At 45.6% G+C, this 20,078-nt stretch overlaps 1 protein-coding gene across 4 annotated transcripts in view; it reads right to left on the reverse strand.

The window, feature by feature from the left end:
- Nucleotides 1-20,078, reverse strand: part of SLC41A1 (solute carrier family 41 member 1) — a 38,317-nt gene that overhangs the window by 11,663 nt on the left and 6,576 nt on the right. For 3 of the 4 annotated variants that reach the window (XM_003767622.4, XM_031937244.1, XM_031937243.1), the window contains 6 exons: nt 8,938-9,045; nt 6,704-6,775; nt 2,178-2,322; nt 1,936-2,082; nt 562-709; nt 136-215 (listed from right to left, as the gene is read on the reverse strand). In XM_003767622.4, the coding sequence (XP_003767670.1) occupies nt 136-215; nt 562-709; nt 1,936-2,082; nt 2,178-2,322; nt 6,704-6,775; nt 8,938-9,045 (700 nt within the window). Of the gene's footprint in view, nt 1-135; nt 216-561; nt 710-1,935; nt 2,083-2,177; nt 2,323-6,703; nt 6,776-8,937; nt 9,046-10,831; nt 10,929-20,078 lie in introns of all 4 variants that reach the window. The other variant, XM_031937245.1, reaches the window with a different exon arrangement.

Here is a 20,078-nt window from a genome sequence, read left to right on the forward strand (position 1 = left end):
ATCAGTCTGAGATCTAGAACTGAGAACTAAGGATCTCTTCCAGGAAACAAACCTTGATAAGTTTATCTAAATCATCAGGTTTTTTTTAAAACCACTTGGCCCTTTCCCTCAAAGCAGTTGATGTTAGGAGCTCACCATTAATCACTGGAGTGAAGACGGCCATACCAGCAAAGTTGGGGTCCGACACAGTCTTGTCTAGGATGAGGCCTCCAACACTGGGGACATGGGAGATGAACGTTTGAAACACGTACTCTGGCCTCTGGGAAGTACTCCCTTAATTTCAGAAGACTGGAAGTTCCCTAGGGCCCCCTCACTGTTCAGTTGTTACCTCCAGCTCAGGCAAGGCTTCCTTCCTCTAGATCTTGTTTCATCATGGCACCCAAGGAACAAGGGGATCATACCTCTGCTGGGCTGGCCTTCCTACATCCCCTTCCTTTCCCCACCACTCCCAGCCCCCTCACCAGCACCTCCCCCCGACTGCTACTACCTTAGTCTCATGTGTCCCCCCCACTTTCTAGGGCTTAAGCAGAAAGGTAACAGAGGCCTGTCCTTGGACCCTACCTGCTGATGGCCATGGCAATGATGACTGGCTCCCAGCCGGAGTACAACACCTCCCGAGTGGCTGGGCTCCTCTTGGCTAGTACCACCCACACAGGCAGCAGAGCCACAAAGAAGGCACACACCAAGGGGTTGATGTATGGCCGGCCCTCTGGAAGAAGCACAAAGTCACTCCTGGGCCTGGCCAGCATCTTCTGAGGGACTCACCCCGATCCCGCCTTCATCCCACCCTCACTTCATGTCCCACGTCCTTCCTGCACCCATAGAACGGGGCTCCTACAGCTATTCTCTGAAACTCAGAATAAGGCAGTTTGGAGAGAGGGCCCAAAGACATCCAGGAGAAAGATAAATTATTCCAGGTGGCTAAGCTTTATTTTTTAGCTTGAATTCAACTGTCATCACTTCTTCAAATTAATAATAATAACAATGATAACAGTGTTCTATGTCTATTTGGTCTTTTATACTTTTTAGTGCACTTCCAACTAAGTTTCTTCTTTGAACCCTGGGATCATCATCATCACCATCAGCACTCACACTGACAGCGTGGCAAAGCTCACCTACATTATCTCATTCAATCCAGGCCTCGGTAAGGCAGGCACAGCATTACCTCCATTTACAAATAAGCGACCATGATGGAGGAGAGGGGAGAGTTAGCCAAGATCACCCTGATCTCTGGCTCCTCCGGCCTACAGACTCTCAAGGTCCTGCTCCTCCCCCTGCTCTAAGAACATCCTCTTTTTGTTCCTCTATTCAAGGGCAGTGATAAACTTCCTCCTTCTATCCTTGGCTCAGGGTCAACTCTAAGCCCTCCTAAGCTGCAGCAAGATCACAGGGTTGGGATCCCTCCTATTTCACATGAGGAAACTGAGACTTGCCCAAAGTGAGGGGCCGTTAAGCACAATCAGGGTTCAGACCCTGCTTCTCTAGGAAGCGAGTGTCCTCTCAGTGCTTCACTCCTCCACAAATGAATCCTCTCTAAGACCCTCGGGCCCTCAGGCCTTGGGGCTGTTGTTCCCAAGCCACATCCCATCTCACCCTGCACTAGCCATGGCCCCTCACCCTGAAACACCTTCTTGGCTTAAGGCAGCTCGGGTTTCCTTTAAGGCTCACCCGAGTGACCCCACCGTGCCGGGCACAGGGCAGCTACTGTAAAGTAATGCTCACGATTTTGTTATTGACTCTCTAGGTTTAGGGACACTAGAAACAGCTTTCAAATCAAGCTTTTGTGAACAGGAGAAGTATGTGCCCATTCCCAGAACCCCTGGCATGATGCCCGTTCCTAGTGCAGGGAACCCCGCCAGCCAGCACTCCGACACCTCAGCCACCTCAACCCCGACTCTTCCTGTTCCCAGCCCTTCCCCGAGGGCAGAGGCTCACCCAGTTCCAAGTAGAGCCCCCAGCTGATGCCCGAGAGCAGGGCCAGGGTGATGAGGTCCCCCAGACTGGCAGCGATGGGCGTGGCCACGTTGTCGGGGTTGATCCCAATCTTCCTGGAGCCGATGATGACTCCGATCATAATCATACCTGGAGGGGGGGGGGCAGGAGAGGAGCGAGACTCAGGCCAGGGGATGGACGGGCCAGGGGTGAGTCCTAGGGCCCGGGCCCGGGGGGCTCCTTACCCAGCACCAGGGAGGCGATGAAGGCTGTGGACACGCTGCTAGCACACAGCAGCACGGCGTGGCTGATGCTGAAGTGGCCATCGGGGATCCAGCCGAAGATAACCGCTGCGATGGAGGCCAGGAAGCCCACTACGGTGGCCTGCACCTGGCGGGGTCGGGAGCACAGGTTAGTGCGTCTACCTGCGCCTCTCAACGATCTCCCACCCACCACGCCCAGGAGCCCCCTTCTGTCTCACCGCACTGTGCTATTTCTTTTCATCCTTGCCCAAGTCTCTAACCATCTTCCATTCGAACTCTCCCCTCCAGAAGATTTAACCTCTCTTGTTATTAAAGCTTTCTATTTCCAAACCACATGTATGGATAATTTTCAACACTGACCTTGCTAAACCTTATGTTCCAAATTTCCTCCCACCCCCTCCCCTAGAGGGCAAGTAATCCAATATTCATTAAACACGGATTTAACCTTTCTTCATGAGATTTAGGTAATTTTGATGTACGCTCCTCCATTATCCTTTCCTTTGGTTCCAGAAGTGTCCTCCCAGCAATCTGCCTTCTGCTCCTGCTTTACTAGAACTTCTCTCTCAAACGCCATTCTTGACCAATCTTCAACACCACTACTTTCTCTACCAGTGCCCAAGGTACCATTCCGTCTTGCTCCCTCCAGAACTGTGTTCCAGAAGTCATTGCCTCAGCTGGTTCTGTGCTGTGCTACATACAGGTACACAGAATTTTCTCTCTTCTTACCCCTCTTTCATCATACCCTAACCTTCAGGTGCTCTGCCCAGGGGAATGCAATTTTTTTTTTAATTGTTGAAATCTCTCAAGAAATCTTGGGGTTTACCAGTTAAATTTCTTTCGTGAGAACTATGCCTTAAATCCAAATTACTCTGACTCTTCTGGATTGCTCAAAAATAGATCCTAGACCAGCTCCCAAATGGTCATTGTTTGGGCCCTTACTGACTCCCAGGAAAAGAAAAGAGCGATTGTTTCAGTTTTAGCCAGAAATCCTTCTCCTTCCAGATAGGATTTATTTTTGGCTAGGTAAAAGAGGTCATTTTTTGCCTCAATTCTTACCTATTCTTAATCACTAAATGGTTAGTTGCCTCAGTTTAAGACCAGTTAAAAACCTTAGTTTAAAAAGCCAAAGTCTCCCACAGCATCCAGGGCCCTCTCCAGGTATCTTGCTACTGGCCCACATAGCTCTAGAGGAAAAGATGAAGCTGGTAACTGCACTTAAATCCAATATATTTGCACATCATGGCAGGCATCACCTCCCTGATTTCATGGTCTTTTTTGGGGACAGAAGATTAATCCCAACCTCCTCTCCTCCAAATACAATTCCTTGCTTTTTTCATGGCTTAGCACAAGGCCCAGGTTCTCCTGACATTCCTGAGTCCTCCATTTGCTATAGGAGTACTTAACTAAGCAGTCCAAGCTTGCATTTAATCTTGTTATACACACATATACATATGTGTACAATTATGAATACATACATGTGCATATAAAAAAGAAAGAGGTATCATGCTGTAGTAGACAGAAGGATGGCCTTGGTTCTAGGTCTGTCCCTGACACACACCTTTTGGAGTACTCTGGGAAAGTCACTGACTGCTCTTAGAAGCTTTCTAAGACACTTGGGGATAAAATGACTTCTTTATTTCAAAATAGCAGATATTCTTTGCCATTGTATGGATTTTTAAGAATGTGATTCTGAGAAGAGATCCATGGTACATATAAAAATGTTAAAATCCCCTGTAGGACTAGGTTACTGAGAAAGCGCCAACTGCAGACATAGAAGGACCTTCTTCATGTCAGAATTCCCGATAATCACAAGTCCAGGCCCTATCTCTGTACTGAATTATATGCACATTGTCTCCTGAGAGAATGCAAGCTCATGGTACTGGCACCTTGTAAGGGCCTAAGAAATGAGTGTGGAGTGACTGGCTCCTTCTCATAAGCATGCCCAGGAACCATCCACTGGTCTTTCTACCCTAAGCCACTGAGGGTTCTATCTCTCCTCTCCCCTTCCCTGCTAAACTTCTTTGAGAAAGCGTCTATACCCGAAGCCCCAACTTCCCTACTACAGGCCTCCTCCTCAGCCTCTGGACAATCCAGCTGCTTTACCAGAATTCCTCTCTTAAATGCCATTGATGACTGACTTTACCAAATTCAACAGCCCTTCCCAAGTCCTCATCGGCCTTGACTTCTCAGAAATAGCTGATGCTGGCACTTCAGCTCGACATGTCCCAAACAAAGTTTCACTGTATCTACTACCCCTCAGTCTTCCATGTTTGAAACTTTGAAGTTATTCTTTACTACTGCTCTTCCTCATTTCTCACATCCAATCAGTTCTACAATCTACCACCTGTGGATTCCACTTCTGTAAAACCTCTTGTGACCATCCTCTTCCCTTCATTCTCTCAACCGCTTTACCAGCACAGGCAACCCATTGCCACTCACCTGGGCTTTTGCGGCAGCCTCCTAATTGGTCTTTGCCCATACTTCATAAGGCCATCGGAATAAATTCCTTATGCATAAATCTTCTCAGTTTCACTCCCTTTTTACTCCCCAAGGACTAAAGCTTGACTGCTTTGTGTGAGACTTAAGGTCCTCCAAGATGTGGTACATCCCTATCTGTCCAAATGTATTCTCACTGCTCCCTCTCTCTGTTCTAGACAAATGGGGCTGCTCTGTGGACAAGAAAACAACCTTCATTTTCCTGACACTGCCTCTGTTTGTGCCTGAATGTTTTCTTCCTCCTTCTGGCATGCTGTATTATTTCCTAGCCTTTAAAATTTAACTATTGCTTGAGATGAACCAAGTCAGAGTTCTAATGGAGCAGTAATGAACTGAACCAGCTACACCCAGCGAAAGAACTCTGGGAGATGACTAAGAACCATTACATTGAATTCCCAATCACTATTTTGGCCTGCTGGCATTTTGGATTTCCTTCACAGGTTAATTGTACAATATTTCAGAGTCCGATTCTTTTTGTACAGCAAAATAATGGTTTGGACATGTATATTTATATTGTATTTAATTTATACTTTAATATATTTAACATGTATTGGTCATCCTGCCATCTAGGGGAGGGGGGTGGGGGAAAGGAGGGGAAAACTTGGAACAAAAGGTTTGACAATTGTCAGTGCTGTAAAATTACCCATGCATATAACTTGTAAATAAAAAACTATTAAAAATTTAAAAAAATTAACTACTGCTTCCTCAAGAAAGTGTCCCCTTATTCCCATGCTGGTATCAGTAGCCCATTCATAAAATATTTTTCTTAGTACCTCTCTATAATGAACTTTTTTTTTTTTTTTTTTTTTTTGCTGAGGCAATTAGGGTTAAGTGACTTGTCCAGCTAGGAAGTGTTAAGTGTCTGAGACCACATTTGAACTCAAGTCCTCCTGACTTCAGGGCTAGTGCACTATCCACTGCACCACCTAGCTGCCCCTCTTATGAACTTTTAAATTTTTTTCATTATAGTTATCTATAATGATAACCTTATGAGACTGAAAACTTTTTGAGGGCAGGGAATGGATCTTTGCTGAACTCTGGTTGTCTCCCAATACTCATAGAAGGGCTAAACAGAAGGTGCTTAATAAAAGTTTAACAGACTGAATTAAATTAGTTCCTCATGAGGAGGAGATGTTCTTTTAAAAAAACAAACAAACAAAAAATTACTAGCTCCCTGCTGGCAACTAACCCAGAGCTCCTCACTTGGCAGATGCCTAACACATGGCACTGAATTGTAGTCTTCTATCTCCTATGTGAATTTGGGGTTGACTTAGATCATGGGTGGGAAATGTCCAGCCCATGGAAGCTGTCTGAGTTTGGTGAAGTCATCTGCTAAGGTAACTGCAAGTGGTGATGAACTGAAAGCTAGGTAAGACAACCCCCACCGTTTGATACCGTTTGATCGCTACAAGTTGGCGATTTTGTGTGGCCCACAAATGGAATGATCAATATCCAAATGGTCCTTCCTACCGCTGGCTGAGATGATCGCTAAGGCCCTATGTCACTGACTAACGGAGTCTCTCTCCAGGAGGCAGCTGAGACCCTCCGAGGGGAAGCTGGGCAGGGTACTCAGGGGTGTGGAGTCCCAGCCCCACGTCCACAAGGCTCTGCGGCTTGGCAGTGACGCAGGCAGAGGCTGTCCGAGCAGCCCCAGCCCCTCAGCCCCTCTCCTGCAGATCCTTGTTATCACACTGTCTTCCTGCCTTCAGGATGGCCCTGGGGAACCGACACCCCTGGGGAAAGGCTGCCATCCCTCAAGCTCTCCTGCTCTGGCTGTTTTCCTGGGTAACCTGGTTACCGTCCAATGCAGTTTTGGGTGGAAGCCAAGTCAGTGAGGCAATGGAAGTCACTCCAGGAACCATGTCCTTCTCTAGAGACCCTTGATTATGTCCAGGGCCTCTTGTTCTGGGGCGAGGCATTCCCTCTCAAAGGCCCAGCATTTCCTCAGGGAACTCGTCCCCTGGGCCGGGGAGTGCGGTGTGCTCTCCCTGTGGGCTTCCCCGCATACTCACCTGGATAAGGGCCATGTTCCCAGTGATCATCTTCCAAAGCTCCTTTGGTGTGTCCATGTGCCCAATGTTGGCCTGGCAGGGGAAGGGCAGAGGTTCAGAGGGAGACAAAGAACTGTCATCCAGGAGAAGGGGGGGAGTCACATGAGAGGCCTCGAAGAGACCTTCCAAGTCTGTCAGAAACCCTTCAGTTCCTGGCCAAAGGGCAATGGGCAGGGGAGGGGAAGCCACAGCTAGAACTTGTGTTGCCAGAGTTTCATGAGTGTGGGGGAGACACTCTTTAATCTTCAGTAAGAGACCCTGGGTTTGGAGAAGGCACAATTGTGCAAAAGGGCTGGGTTTGAGTCCTTTTCCCCACCTATTTTCTACTATATGACCTCAGGCAACTAACTTACTCTCTCTGAACCTCTATAAACTGGGGACAATCATAGCTGAATGACCTATATTTTACAGGGTTATAGGAGGCCCAAATGAGATAACAGATCTAAAGAGCTTTAAAAGTCAACACATATTCATTAAACACCTACCATGTACCAGGTACTGTGCTATATTGGGAAATTATAATATCTATTATGTAATAAATGGCAAGCTATATAAATATAGTTATTATTTTCAATTATGATTATAGTAAAAAGCGTTAAGTGTCTTAAAGTTAATAACTGAACCACCTACTTCATAGGGTTGCTATAAAGCCCAAATGAAATAACAGATCAAAAATTTTGTTAATATTTATGAAACACCTACAATGTGCCAAATACTGTGCTATAATGGCAAATTATAACATTTATTACCATATAAAAGGTAAGCTATATAAATATAGGCTATTTTCAATATTATTGTAGCAAAAAGTGCTCACCTACCTACTTCATAGCATTCTAATAAGGTTCAAATGAGACAGTAGATTTAAAATGCTTTACAAGTGAATCAACAAATGTTTATTTTTGCCGAGGCAGGTGGGGTTAAGTGACTTGCCCAGGGTCACAGAGCTAGAAGGGTTAAGTGTCTGAGGCCGCATTTGAACTCAGGTCCTCTTGACTTCAGGGCTGATGCTCTATCCACTGCACCACCGAGATGCCCCTAACAAATATTTATTAAACCCCTATAATATTCTGGGTATACTGTGTTAAACTCTATGTAATATAAGTGGTAAATTATATATAATATCTATTACATCATAATATCAACATCAAACTATATAAACGAAAGTTATTTTCAGTGCTATAGCTAATGTGCTTTTGGGTTCTTAAGGTGAAGGAATTTCCATTCTCCATCTAGCTCTGGAGAGTCAGGGAGCCCAGATGAGATGACTCACCTTCCTCTGAGCTCTGGCCTTGTGTTCCCAGACCAGGTTAGGATGGCCTCAGTACTTGCCTTTGAAGTTCCCCCTCCCAGCCTTTGATAAGCGAGGGGTAGGCATCCAGAGCCCAGCAGGAGGTGAGTTCCCACTGTCCTGGCAGAGAGCCTGATAAGGAGGAGTAATATGGACCAGAAGCAGAGATGGGCTGCCCTGGGCTAGATTTAAGATAAGGCAACCTAGTTTCTCTCTTTTTGTGCAAAGGGGACGTGGCCCTTTGCTGATCCAGGAGACAGTGCCAGTCCTTCCTGTCTCCCATCACCCTCACCAGAAACTCCAACAGTGCAGTTCTTGTCCTCCAAGCCCGTCCCAGGAGACAGAAAGCCCCTGGAACTCTCAATGCGGATTGAGTTGGGAGCCCCCTCCCCTCAGTTCATCCTTGTTCCTGTGTCTTAATAAACAGTCAGAAGAACTCATTCAGGGGCAGGGGAGGGAAGGGGAAGGGGGCTGGGAAGGGGGCTGGACGGGACTGGCTCTCCTCCAGTCCCAGCTGCAGAGTGGGGCTGAAGATCAGAGGAGGCCCCCATCTGTGCAGGGCAGGAGGGGAGGGGAAGGAGTCAGCACGGTGCCATCCAGGCAAAGCTGCACAAATAGTCATAAGGTGGCCCCAGAGAGTGGGGTGGGGGGGACAGGAGCAGGGCCAGACGGGCTGTCTGAAGACAGGCGATGCTTGGAAGCAGGGAGCTCCCAACAGGAAAGCCCTCCACTTTCAACTCTCCTTCCACTAAGGTGTTTCCCTTCCCTCTTCCTCCCCCAAGCCCCTCCCAGACTAACACAGCCGTCCCCCAGGCTGGGACAGGGCTCAGGGCCTTCCTGAAGCCTTGCATGGAGTCAGGCCCCCCCTCCCCTCCTGGAACCTCCTCACCCACCCCTGGATACTCACAGCTGTTGACAGTCTTGATGCCAGGGTCATCTCCAAGTTCCCCTTGAGCCCCAGGAGTGCAGGTACCAGGATGAAGACTTCAGTTACATCCTTGAAAACTTCCCAGTGCTGCAAGGCGGGAAGAGGGTCCGAGCGTAAGAGGAGGGGGGAGCAGTCAGCCTGGCAGAGAACGCATCCTCCTCGAGACCAGCCCCCCATCCCCGGCCGATGCCCTTCTGAGGCCCCCGCACTTGATCTAACCACTACCTGTCCCCAGCCACCTCCAACGAGCTGGCAGCAGGGCCGGCCTGTGCTCATTCGGTTCACAGCGAGCCTACTTTGTACGAGCCGGCCCGCTGCAAAGGCACAAAGGCAAACACAGCCCTAGAACAGAGGAGAGCTTACTGAGCAGCGAAGACACCGGATCAGTAAATACAAACCACCAAAGAAAAGCATCTGAAGCCACTGCAAGAGGAGCTCGGCACAGGGGACCAAGGAGGCGTCTGGGTGAGACGCGTCACAGCCCTTGGGATGGGTACCTATGAAGGTGGGACCCTTGTGCCAAGGCACAGGGCGAGTCCCGCAGTTTGACGCGCAGGGAATGGGGAAAGAGCCAAAGGGGGAGAACATGAAAGCCGGAGGCCCCTGTTGGGCACAGGCCAGACTAGTTTTCCCAAGATTCTCCTGCTTAGAAGTCCTGAATGACTCGACCTGCTGTTGTGACTGTGGGATAAAGTATTCTCACCTCGGCTCAGCCCAGCCTTCCACAGTCTGGCCTTTCCTGCCTTAGTTTGTGTACTTGGCTCCAGCCAGCCCAGCCCACCAGGCCCGTGTCCCAGCCGCTCACCTCCTACTCCTTCGGGCCCCCTCGGGTCGCCTCCCAAGCTCGGCGTGTGCACCCGCCTCGTGCCCGTCTCTTAGAACTTTCAACTTCAAGACTGCTCTTGGAACCCGTCTCCTCTGAGACTCCCTGAGCTCTCCTGCTTTCAGCTCCCTGCAGTGACTTCTCTGGGCCCAGGCCGTGCTCTGCTCCCTTCTCACAGTCCGGCAGAAAGAAAACTCCCTGAGGGCAGGGCTCTGGGTAACCAGGGCAAGTGCATCACAATGTTGGTGCAGTCTGTTGAGGACCACCCCCCCCTCACAGCGCCCATCGCCCCCGCCCTGGTTGCCTTTAGTCCCATTTCTCCTCGGCCCTGTCCCTGAACATTATTGTTTCAGCTGCTCTGTTCTGGGCCCTTCAGATCTGGCGCTGAGCAGATTACAGGCTTTGTTTGGTTTCTCTCTACTCTGCTGCAGAAACACCCCTGCAGGACCAACGGCTCTCCCTCCACCTGGCTCAGAATCAGGGGAAGGCCTCAGACCACCAAGGATCAGTCTTCAAAGGGCCTTCCTTTCCATCCTTCTGCCCTCACTAGGAAAGGCAGTCTAGGACAGGGGGAAGAACAAGGGATTTGGGCATAAGGAATCCTGGGTTCAGGGGATGAGGGGTTTGAAGGTCCACCCCTGCATGTTACAGGTGAGGACACAGTCCACTCCTGCCATTCCTGATGTTCTCTCAGGCTTATTGGCTTCCCTTCCCTCTTGACATTCCTTATCCTCTTGCCTATTTCCCTGTGGATTTGAAGTATGTGGGAGCTCCAAGATTTCAGACATGGAGGTGGCTAGCTGATTCAGGAAGCCACCACAATTTAGAGCCCTTGCACATTAACCTGGAGCCCAAGCCACCCACTGCCACCGGAACGGTGTTCAGGGGAGAAGAGCACTTTCCTTAATTAGTATTTCAAATGGCCAGGCTCTGGGGTGAGGGCTGGCCAGTCAGGATGAGCAACCAAGGTCTAGGAAAAAATGCCAAGAACAAAACCTGGATTCTAAACAAGTCTGGCCACTAACCAGTTCTTTATCTTAATTTCCTCACCTGTAAAAGGTGGAGGATTAAGATTAAACAGCAATCAGGATCTCTCTTCTCAGTATGGTTCTGGTGACTTCCATATACCTCCTTTCCTCTCAGAACCCTTTGAATTAAGGATGAGAATCAGGATGGAGGAAGACTGAGGGGGTGGTAAGAGTTTTCCCCATTTTGAGGCACCCCCTGCCCCCATAGGAAAACAACCAGGAACTTAAAAGACTAAAGGGGGATGGGACTAATTTTATTAGTGTTAGATCTCAGTCATTTCCTGGTCACCCTTAACACAGGCATTCAGGGGAATGTGCACATACCCCTAGCTTCCCATCCCCACTGCCCCCTCTTACTGCTTCCTAATTAGAATACCTTTCCCAAAGCAGAGAAACACGAGCTCCTCTTTAGTTTAAAGATCTATGTCAAAGAGAAAAAAAAAAAAGGGGCTAATCATGGCCTGCCTCAGTTGGAGAGGCTTCACCACCTGCCTCGGAGGAACTATTGCTCTTGGACACAATCAGTACATACCATTGGTGTTCTAGTTTCCTGCCACCGGGCCTCTAGTTCCCCTCCTCCTACGGCTTCCAAAGTAGATAAGCCAGTTCTGGTGAGGGTGGGGGAGAAAAACACCTCCCATCATTCTTCCCCCTTCTATTCCGCCTCCCCCTTACTGGGAATGATGTCAGCCTTACTTTTCCACAGTGAACTCCTTCCTGACATTGGGAACTATCAATCAAAGGACCATAGGTGCAGAACAGGAAGGAAAATTATAAGAGGCCATCTGGTTGAGCTTTTCTATTTTACAGATAAAGAAATTGAGGCTCAGAGAATCTAAATGATCTGCTTGAGGTTACATGTGTTGTAAGTGTTCCTAAATGATCTGCTCGAGATCACGTGTGTTTTAAGTGTTCCTAAATCCAGCTCTTTCCCCATCATAAAATGTGGTCTTTCTGGATTCAAAAGTTTGTTTTAACCTAAACTCCCTCTCATTCTAAAAGATCTATGCCCCCTCCTTTAAGATAGTTTACTTCCAGTCCCCTCTCTATTGTCAAAGACATCCAAAGACAGATGGAACCCTCCGACCTTGTATCTCCTGCTGGGGGATATTTAAGGCTTATCAGGGGGTAGCAAGCCCAGGAGTAGGACCTGCATTCACTCAAAGGGACATTTTTGCTCTAGCCCTGAAGGCTCTTCAAACCCTGGTCCCAGCCAATCTTTTCAGCCTTATCTTTCTGATGCTTTTATCTGATTACCCCAGGCTCTAACCAACCTGGAGTTTCTTAAACAATTCTCTGTTCTTTTCTACTTTCACAACTTTGCTTATATTAGTTCCTATTCCTTAAATGCCCTCATGTTTTTCTTTTCTAACTGTTGAAACACTGTGTTATTTTGCAAGGCCTCAGGCACAAATCACACATTTATTATCCTTTTCTTAATCCTTTCAACCAGAAATAAGTTCTTCCTTTGAACTATTATGATGGTGTTCCAAAAAGAACCCTGCCCTTTGATTTGGGAAGACCTGTATTTGTATCCCACATACTAGTTGTGTAACTCTGAGTACATCAATCTGCCTGTTTATTTGTAAAACTGTAATAACAGCACCTACCTTCTCGTGTTGTTTGAGGATGAAATGAGATATTATGCATAAAGTACATTGCAAATTTTAAGTCTTATACAGTTAACTATTATGACAGGGGTGTTGTGAGACTCAGAAGGTATGTATACAGGCTTTCAAATCTTAAAACGCTATATTCATGTCAACTATTTTGTACCTCACATGCACATAAATTTATATGCCTTAACTCTAACATTCACTATTATTTACAATTGCATTTTACATATGCATTATCTCATTGGATCGTCCAAACAACCAGCTGCATAACGTGGGCTACCCAATTCGTTTTTAGTCAGTAGCTCAGTAGCTTTGGTCACATAGCTAACAAATGTCAAAGGCAGAATTTGAATTTGTTTCTTTTGACTCAATCTCTGTTCTTTCACTAGACTATGCTGCTTTTCCAGATCAGTAACTACCAGTGGTGAATATCCAACACTTAACAGAGATTCAAGCTAACCTTTGGGTCAGAATAGGACATATTTTCTCGGCTGTCCCGAGTCCTTGGCTATAGTCTGGCCCCCCAAAGACAGAAATTCCTTCAGCCTCTGCCCAACAATGTACAGTCCTCTGTTCCTCCTCCTACCCCAAGTATACATTTATCCTCCAGGTACCAATGTTCTTCCACTACCCCCAGCTTGGCAGTTCAGAAGGCAGTCAGTTAGTTATCTGAGGCCAAAAAACTTTAGCTTCTAAGGGAAAAGGGAAGAAACAGGGAGCTTAGATTTAAGCTAGAAGGGGCAGGGCTCTAGAGCTAAAGAATGAGCTGGAAAATTGCAAAAGTCAAATAGTGCCCTTTCTTTCCCCAGAGGTCTAGTTCAGATCCACCCTGCTCAGCTGGAAAAAAAAACTGGTTCAAATGCCAGCTGCTGCCCATGAATTGGAGCCAGGAAGCCAAGCCACTCACCATGTCTTCCTGCTCTTTCTATAGATGGAAAAGTGTAAGTTCTAGGAAGGTTTGCTCTATTCCTGGAACATGGACACCCGTGTGCTGCCTCTGGCACATCTGAAGAGTCCTTTTCATCCATGTGGGTAATGCAGACATTTCCCCATTCCTCTCTGACAACTTTCTAAGCCTTCAACCTTTGAGCCCTTCAGAGGTAGGGGAGAAAGAGACTCTGAGCCTCTCTCTGGGAGAAAAATTTAATCAGCAGCTTCCCTCACTTCCCCTCCCTTTCTTCCTTCCAATGATACTCTCTGTATTTCCTGTCCTTTCAACTATACTCTCTGTATTTCCCTTCCTTCCAACTATACTTCCTGTATTTCCCCACCACAACCCCCTAAATATCTCTCTGACCCTCAGCTTTTCGGACATCTGAACGTTCCACCACTCGACAAGGAGATGGTCCACCAAGAGTCAAGGAGAAAAAAAGCAGTTCCCTATTATCCATGGCAGGGGAAGGGAAGAGCTGGAGGGCAGGAAGAGGTCCCAGGATTTTCACTCTAAGCTCGGATGATCAGATAGGGAGGAGGTGAGGAGTAATGAGCTCTCTACCCTCTTGCCTCAGGAGCTCACTCTTTGGCTCAGATCGGAGTGTTCTGCTCCTCAGCCTGGAGTTCTCCACCCCCTGAGGAATTCTCTAGGAGCTGGGGTAAGGGGCCAGGCAGCACAAGCACAGCTTGAGACCCACAGCTGAGGGGAGAAGGCAAGAGGTAAACCCAAAACAAACAAAGCCCTAACAGCAGGCACGCCCCAAAGGGAGGAGCAGCACAAGGGTGCAGCCAAATGAGACTCTGAGCCTATGCTTTGGGGGCACAAAAGCCTCAGTAGAATTCCACTACCTGTGTGTCAGGGATGCTCCTTCCTGGATCCACCTTCTCAAGTTCCGTTACCATCTTTCACCTTTTGGGGGGCAACAGTTGGACAGACATGTAGGCCATTCTCCCCTTCTCTCCATCGAAGCCAGAGAAATGGGGATAAACTTGAGGTAGCAGCATCCAGTAAAAAGAATGCTACATCTGGAATTAGGGGACCTGGATTTGAATCCAGGTTGTCACCTGTTTTCCTGTGTGATGGTGGACAAACTACTTAAAACCCTTTTTGTCTTCAATTTCCTTATCTGTAAAATGAGGGAGGTGGGATGAATAAAATGACCTTTAGATTCTCTTAAAGCTCTCACTACTCCGGTCCATTGATCCTGCTAGAATGGGGACACTGGAGTTCTTTACTCTCCTCCACATGATTCCACCAGTTTTAATTCATCTGGGTAGTCTGCATCAAGAAGCAGAAGTAAGATAGAAGGAGTAAGGAATTATCTCCTCTCTTTTTCATCCTTTCTCATTTTATAGAATATTGAACTTGGAAATCAAGATTTTGATCACAACCAACATTTAGTAGATAGGTGACTAAAAGGAACCTCAGGCTCTGCTAAATGGAAGACCTCTTCCCATGTTTTCATCTTACATGGCCTTTCTGTAGCATTTAGAATTGCTGACCCTGCCAAACGATTCCCTTCTGTATAATTTCCGGAGGGTTTTTGTGATACTATCCCTTTCCTAAGTTTCCTTCCACTCTGCTGCTTCTTGGTCCCTGTCCTTCCACATGGGTATGGCTGAACCCCAGGGATTGGTCACTGATCAGTGGCCCTCTTTGATCATTTTTCCCTCTCTTGGTGATCTCTTCTGCTCCGATAGGATTATCCTTTATCTCTATGATTTATAAATATACCCATCAAGTTCTCATTTCTCTCCTGAGAGCTCCATATCATCAACTGACTACTGATGACCTCTGACTGGATTCTCCAAGTCACTTCAGACTCAACATATCTAAAACCAAACTCATTATCTTTCCCCATGATTTTCCTCTTCCTACATTCTATATTCTGAAAAGGTCACCAGGAGAAGGGATATGGAATCAGCATTTATATCAGTGTCTACTATATGTGACTTACTGTGCTATGGTTTTTTTTATATAACAAATATCTCATCTGATTCCCACCACAAACCTGAGAAGCAGGTAGGATTATATCTTCATTTGACAGTTGAGGAAAATGAGGCAAACAATTCAGTGACCTACCCAGGGTCATATAGCTAGTAAGTGTCTGAAGCAATATTTACACTCAGGTCTTCCTAACTTTAGTTCCATCTCTAACTACTGCACTATCTAGTTGCCTTAAGGCAGGCTTCCTCCTCTCTCAATGCAAACTTCTATCTTCAGTGCCTAAGCCCTTTTCACATTCTGGGTCCCTCTGGCTAATTTCACATTTTCTACCACTCACAAATTTCACCTCCCATCTCCCCAACTTTGGTCAAACTGGCTTGATTGTTGTTCCCTACATAAGTGCATGATATTAAATTTTTTATGTCCATGCCTTTGGACAGATTCTCATCTCTGGTGGGAAGATATTCTTTCTGACCTCCTCACACATGAGACATTTCTTGATCTCTGTTCCCCAAGGCTTTAGGTGATAGGAATCCAGTACAGAATTCTGATCCCATGATTGGTACAACAAAGGAGATATTTCAGAAAGATGCATTGGAGTTCCCTTCTCTGTCAATCAGTGTGATTGTGTGTGCATGGACACACACATGTGTGTTCACAGCTTGAGGGAGGGAGGGAGGGAGGACTTTATCTATGGAACAAGTTATACAATGCCAGACACAGCGGTTTATTTTGATTAGCTAAACTCTGTCAAAGAGAAGGCTCTGTTGGGTGGGTAATTATGGGGATTAACAGTTAAATTTAAAAAGAAAAAAAAACCGGTAACAATACTTCAAAAATATTAATAAAATATTGACACACACACCCAAAAAGGGTTATATGCTTCTCAACAGACCAGACTGGGGTGAAGAGAGAGAGCCTCTAGTTAGAGGGGTCAGCTGGAAGAGTAGTGAAATAATTGAAAAATAAGGTTAAAAGAATCAGGATTAAGATCACGGATGAAGATAGGAACTAGGCCTAATCTAATTTTTTTTATCTTCTCCCAAGTCTGGCACAAAAGACTGCTCTCCATCAGCACTTGGTAAATGCTGACTGACAGGGAACTTCAGAGGAACAAACTGTAGTAGTATGTTACTTCCCCCTCCCCTAATTATCATATGTTTACCCCTTTGTACCAGTTGTTTCTTGAGGACAGCTATTAAGTTTCGGAGGAAGGACTTGAATTCAAGTCTAATTTAAGCATCAATGCTCTAACAACCAAAGCACCTACCTGACCATTTTTCTTTGGGAATCCACACCAGCCTTTTGGAAGTGCTTAGTTGAAATCAATCAGACTCATTCTTATGTAAAATGGGGCTAAGAGTATCCACAAGTCCTTATCTACATAAGGATGCCATAAAGTTTAAATGAGATAAAGCCTTTCGATAAATGTGATAAAGACATTTTGTAAGCCTGAAACACATGCAAAAGATAAACATATACCCATCACATCTCCTGGGGGCTGCCAGGACCAAAGAATTCATCACCAAATGATCAGTCCACTGAACCAGAATCTGCCAGAGCTTGTAGCCTTTGGGAGTCGAGGGTGGTTGCCCCCATATTAAGTAAAGTACCAGAGTGGGCCTTGATCGAGGTCCAGAATAGGCAGACATGGGTCAACTGTGATGTGTATCTTCAGAGAAAATGCCCACATAGACTGCTTCCTTTCTTCCTACAAACACATTCACATTTCCCCCATCCCACATTTCCATCTCTTCTGCCCTCCATCCCTGCTTACATCTTTTTTCCCTTTTGTGGCTAAACTTGTAGGTCATCTACAATATGTCTCCACTTTTTCCTTCTTATTTTCTTAACTTTTGGCAGTCTAACTTTCAATCTTTTCAACTGAAAACTGCTCTCTCAAAATCAATTCTCATCCTTCTTGACCTTTCTGCAATATCTGATGGTCAATCACCTTCTCTTTAGTTTTCTTGACACTGCTCTGTCCTTTTTCTTCCTATTCTGATTACTACAGTCTCCCCTTTCTGGTACTTCACCCAGGTCATACCCACTAGCCATGGCTATTTCTCAAAGTTTTGTTTTTGGGAAAACCTTTTTCTTCTCTCTGGGTATTTTTTCATTTAGTGAGCTTGTAAAACTTCCCATGGAGTCAATTATAATCTCTATGATTATATAATGATTCCCAAATCTACTATCCATTTCTGACTTATTTCTTATCCTACAGATTCAGATTTCCAACTGCCTATTTATTGTATACCTGGAACTAGATGCTCCAGAGATATCAGAAACTCACTATGTCCTAACTAAACTCATTATCTGTCTAATGAGATACAAATCTGTCTGTAAGTGTTTAACATGGTATCTAGCACAGAATAGGTGCTTAATAAATGCTAGTTCAACTTCCCCTTCTTTTCCTAGTCCTCCCTCTTCAAACCATCCCTTTTTTCTAACTTTCCTTTTCCTCAGGAGCATCCTATCCTTCCAGTTACTCCGATTAGCAACCTAGATGATATCTTCAACTTTTCACTCTCTTTCATGCATAAAATCCAATCTGTTATCTTAAAATCCTCCCTTAATATCTGTGATATCTTAATATTCTCCCTTTTCCTTCTTCAATACTACTAACATTCTGGTTCAGGCCTTCATCAGCTCATGCTTGGACTATTACAAGTCTGCTGGCTAGTTTTCCTGCTTCAAGGAGGTTCTGGTTCATATCCACTGTCCACTCAGCAGTCAAATTGATCTTCCTAAAATGCAGGTCTGACCATGTCACCTCCCTATTCAATAAACTCTAGTGATTCCCTATCACTTCCTGGATCAAGTATAAAATCCTCAGTTTATCATTCAATACATTGCCCTTCCTACCTTTCCAGGCTTCTTACACCTTACTTCCTAACCAGGTATTCTGGGTTTAATGACTGATTTCCTTGTTGTCCTTTGAACATGACATTCCCTTTCCCATCTTAAGCATTTTCAGTGGTTGTGCCCTATGCCTGGAATTTTCTTCTTTCTCTTCTCTATCTCTGGGCTTCCTTCTAGTCCCAGTTGGAGTCTTATCTTCTATAAAAAAAGTTTTCCCCCATTCTCCCCTAATACTAGTTAGTGCTTTGCCTCTGCTGATGATCTCCTATTTATTCTGTAATAATAATAATAATAATGGTTGACATTAATAAAACACTTTTTAGATTTGCAAAGCATTTTATAATTTTTTTTTCTAATTTTATTCTCACAATTATTCTGAGGGGTAGTGCTGTTTTTATCTTACATAGAAGGCAACTGAGGTTGAGAGATTACTGACTTGCCTAGAATCACACAGCTATTAAGTTTTGGAGGAAGGACTTGAATTCAAGTCTAATTTAAGGTCCAATGCTCTAACAACTGAACTGCCTAACTGCTTGTAATATTTATGTGTGTGTGTGTATATATATATATATATATATATATATATATATATATATATGAGACAATATGCAAGCAACTATGTACAAATTATATACCAACATGCAACAACTATGTAGCAATACGCACATGACTGTATAACTGAAATGCCTATTTTAAACGAAATATATGCTTTAAGTTATTTAAGCTATAAAATAAACATATAGTGTGTCATATTTGTCTTATGTAATGTATAAAATATAAATCTATATCTTACTTATAGATCTAATTTTAAGATTATGGATCATTTATAAGTATAAATACACATATATAAATGTATATTTACATTATTTGTTATACATGTGAGTGTGTTTACCTATCTTATTTGTATCTACTTGTTTGCTTCATTAGACTGGGAGCATTTTGAGAATATGGCTGGTTTTTATTTTTGTTTTCTTTGTATCCCCAGGGTTTAGGACAGAGCTTGGTACAAAGCTGGTGCTTAATAAATGCCTGCTGACTGACTAAAAGGTACTGATGAGAGAGCACAGCTCCTGAATAGTAGCTGCAGCAGCAGTAGGACCACCTTGGCTGGCAGGAGAGAAGCTGGTGTCCGGCCGGGTCATTTCCAGGGGGAACTGAGCCCTGTAGCCAGGGAGTGTTTACAGGATCCAAGATTGCTCACAGCACACCTCCCCTGCTTCCTGCCCACCCCCAGGATTCAGCCAGCCTTGGCTGCGGGGCTGCCTCCCCTCCTCAGCACCAAGGAGGCTCAGGGCACATAGCTCCCTTGTTTGTTCCTTCCCTTTCTGACAACCAGCCTTCAGGCCTTATCCTTATCTCACTCCAGCTGCTAGGCTGGAGCAGCTGAGTGAAGAGGGTGACAGATAAGAGGGAATTACAAGTACCTCCTTGGCGGGAGCACAGGCAGCCCGTTCAGTAGCTGGGAAGTTAAAGCTGTGGAAAGCTTGGTTTCCCACGGGCAAACCCACCTTTCCCCATCTTTCATCACATCCCCTAAATGCTCAGGGGCTGCTCTAGACTACTACTCGCTTGTGCAAAGCCCCCAGGGGTGCTATGTCTAATTGTCTAGCTCCCCCAGGCCTGGCCCAGAAAGAATTCTTCCATTCTCCAATTTTTCAAACCAGGAGAAATACAGAGGAAGGCTAGTTCTGTTTTAGAAGGAAGGGAGGAAAAAGAGGAGAAGCCCAAATCAAGATGATTTTCTTCCTACTCTGCCCTAGTCAGATTATATTTGAAGATACCACCTTCAGTTTGGGGTGTCACAGTTTTAAATGGATACTGATGATTAACTGGAGAGCAGTCAGAAAAGGAAGGTCTTGAGTAATGTCATAAAAGGAATGGCTGGAGGCATTGGGAATGTTTAGCCTGGA

This window comes from Sarcophilus harrisii, chromosome 4 (genome assembly GCF_902635505.1).
Source record: "Sarcophilus harrisii chromosome 4, mSarHar1.11, whole genome shotgun sequence".
In the NCBI taxonomy this organism is placed as follows: Eukaryota; Metazoa; Chordata; class Mammalia; order Dasyuromorphia; family Dasyuridae; genus Sarcophilus; species Sarcophilus harrisii.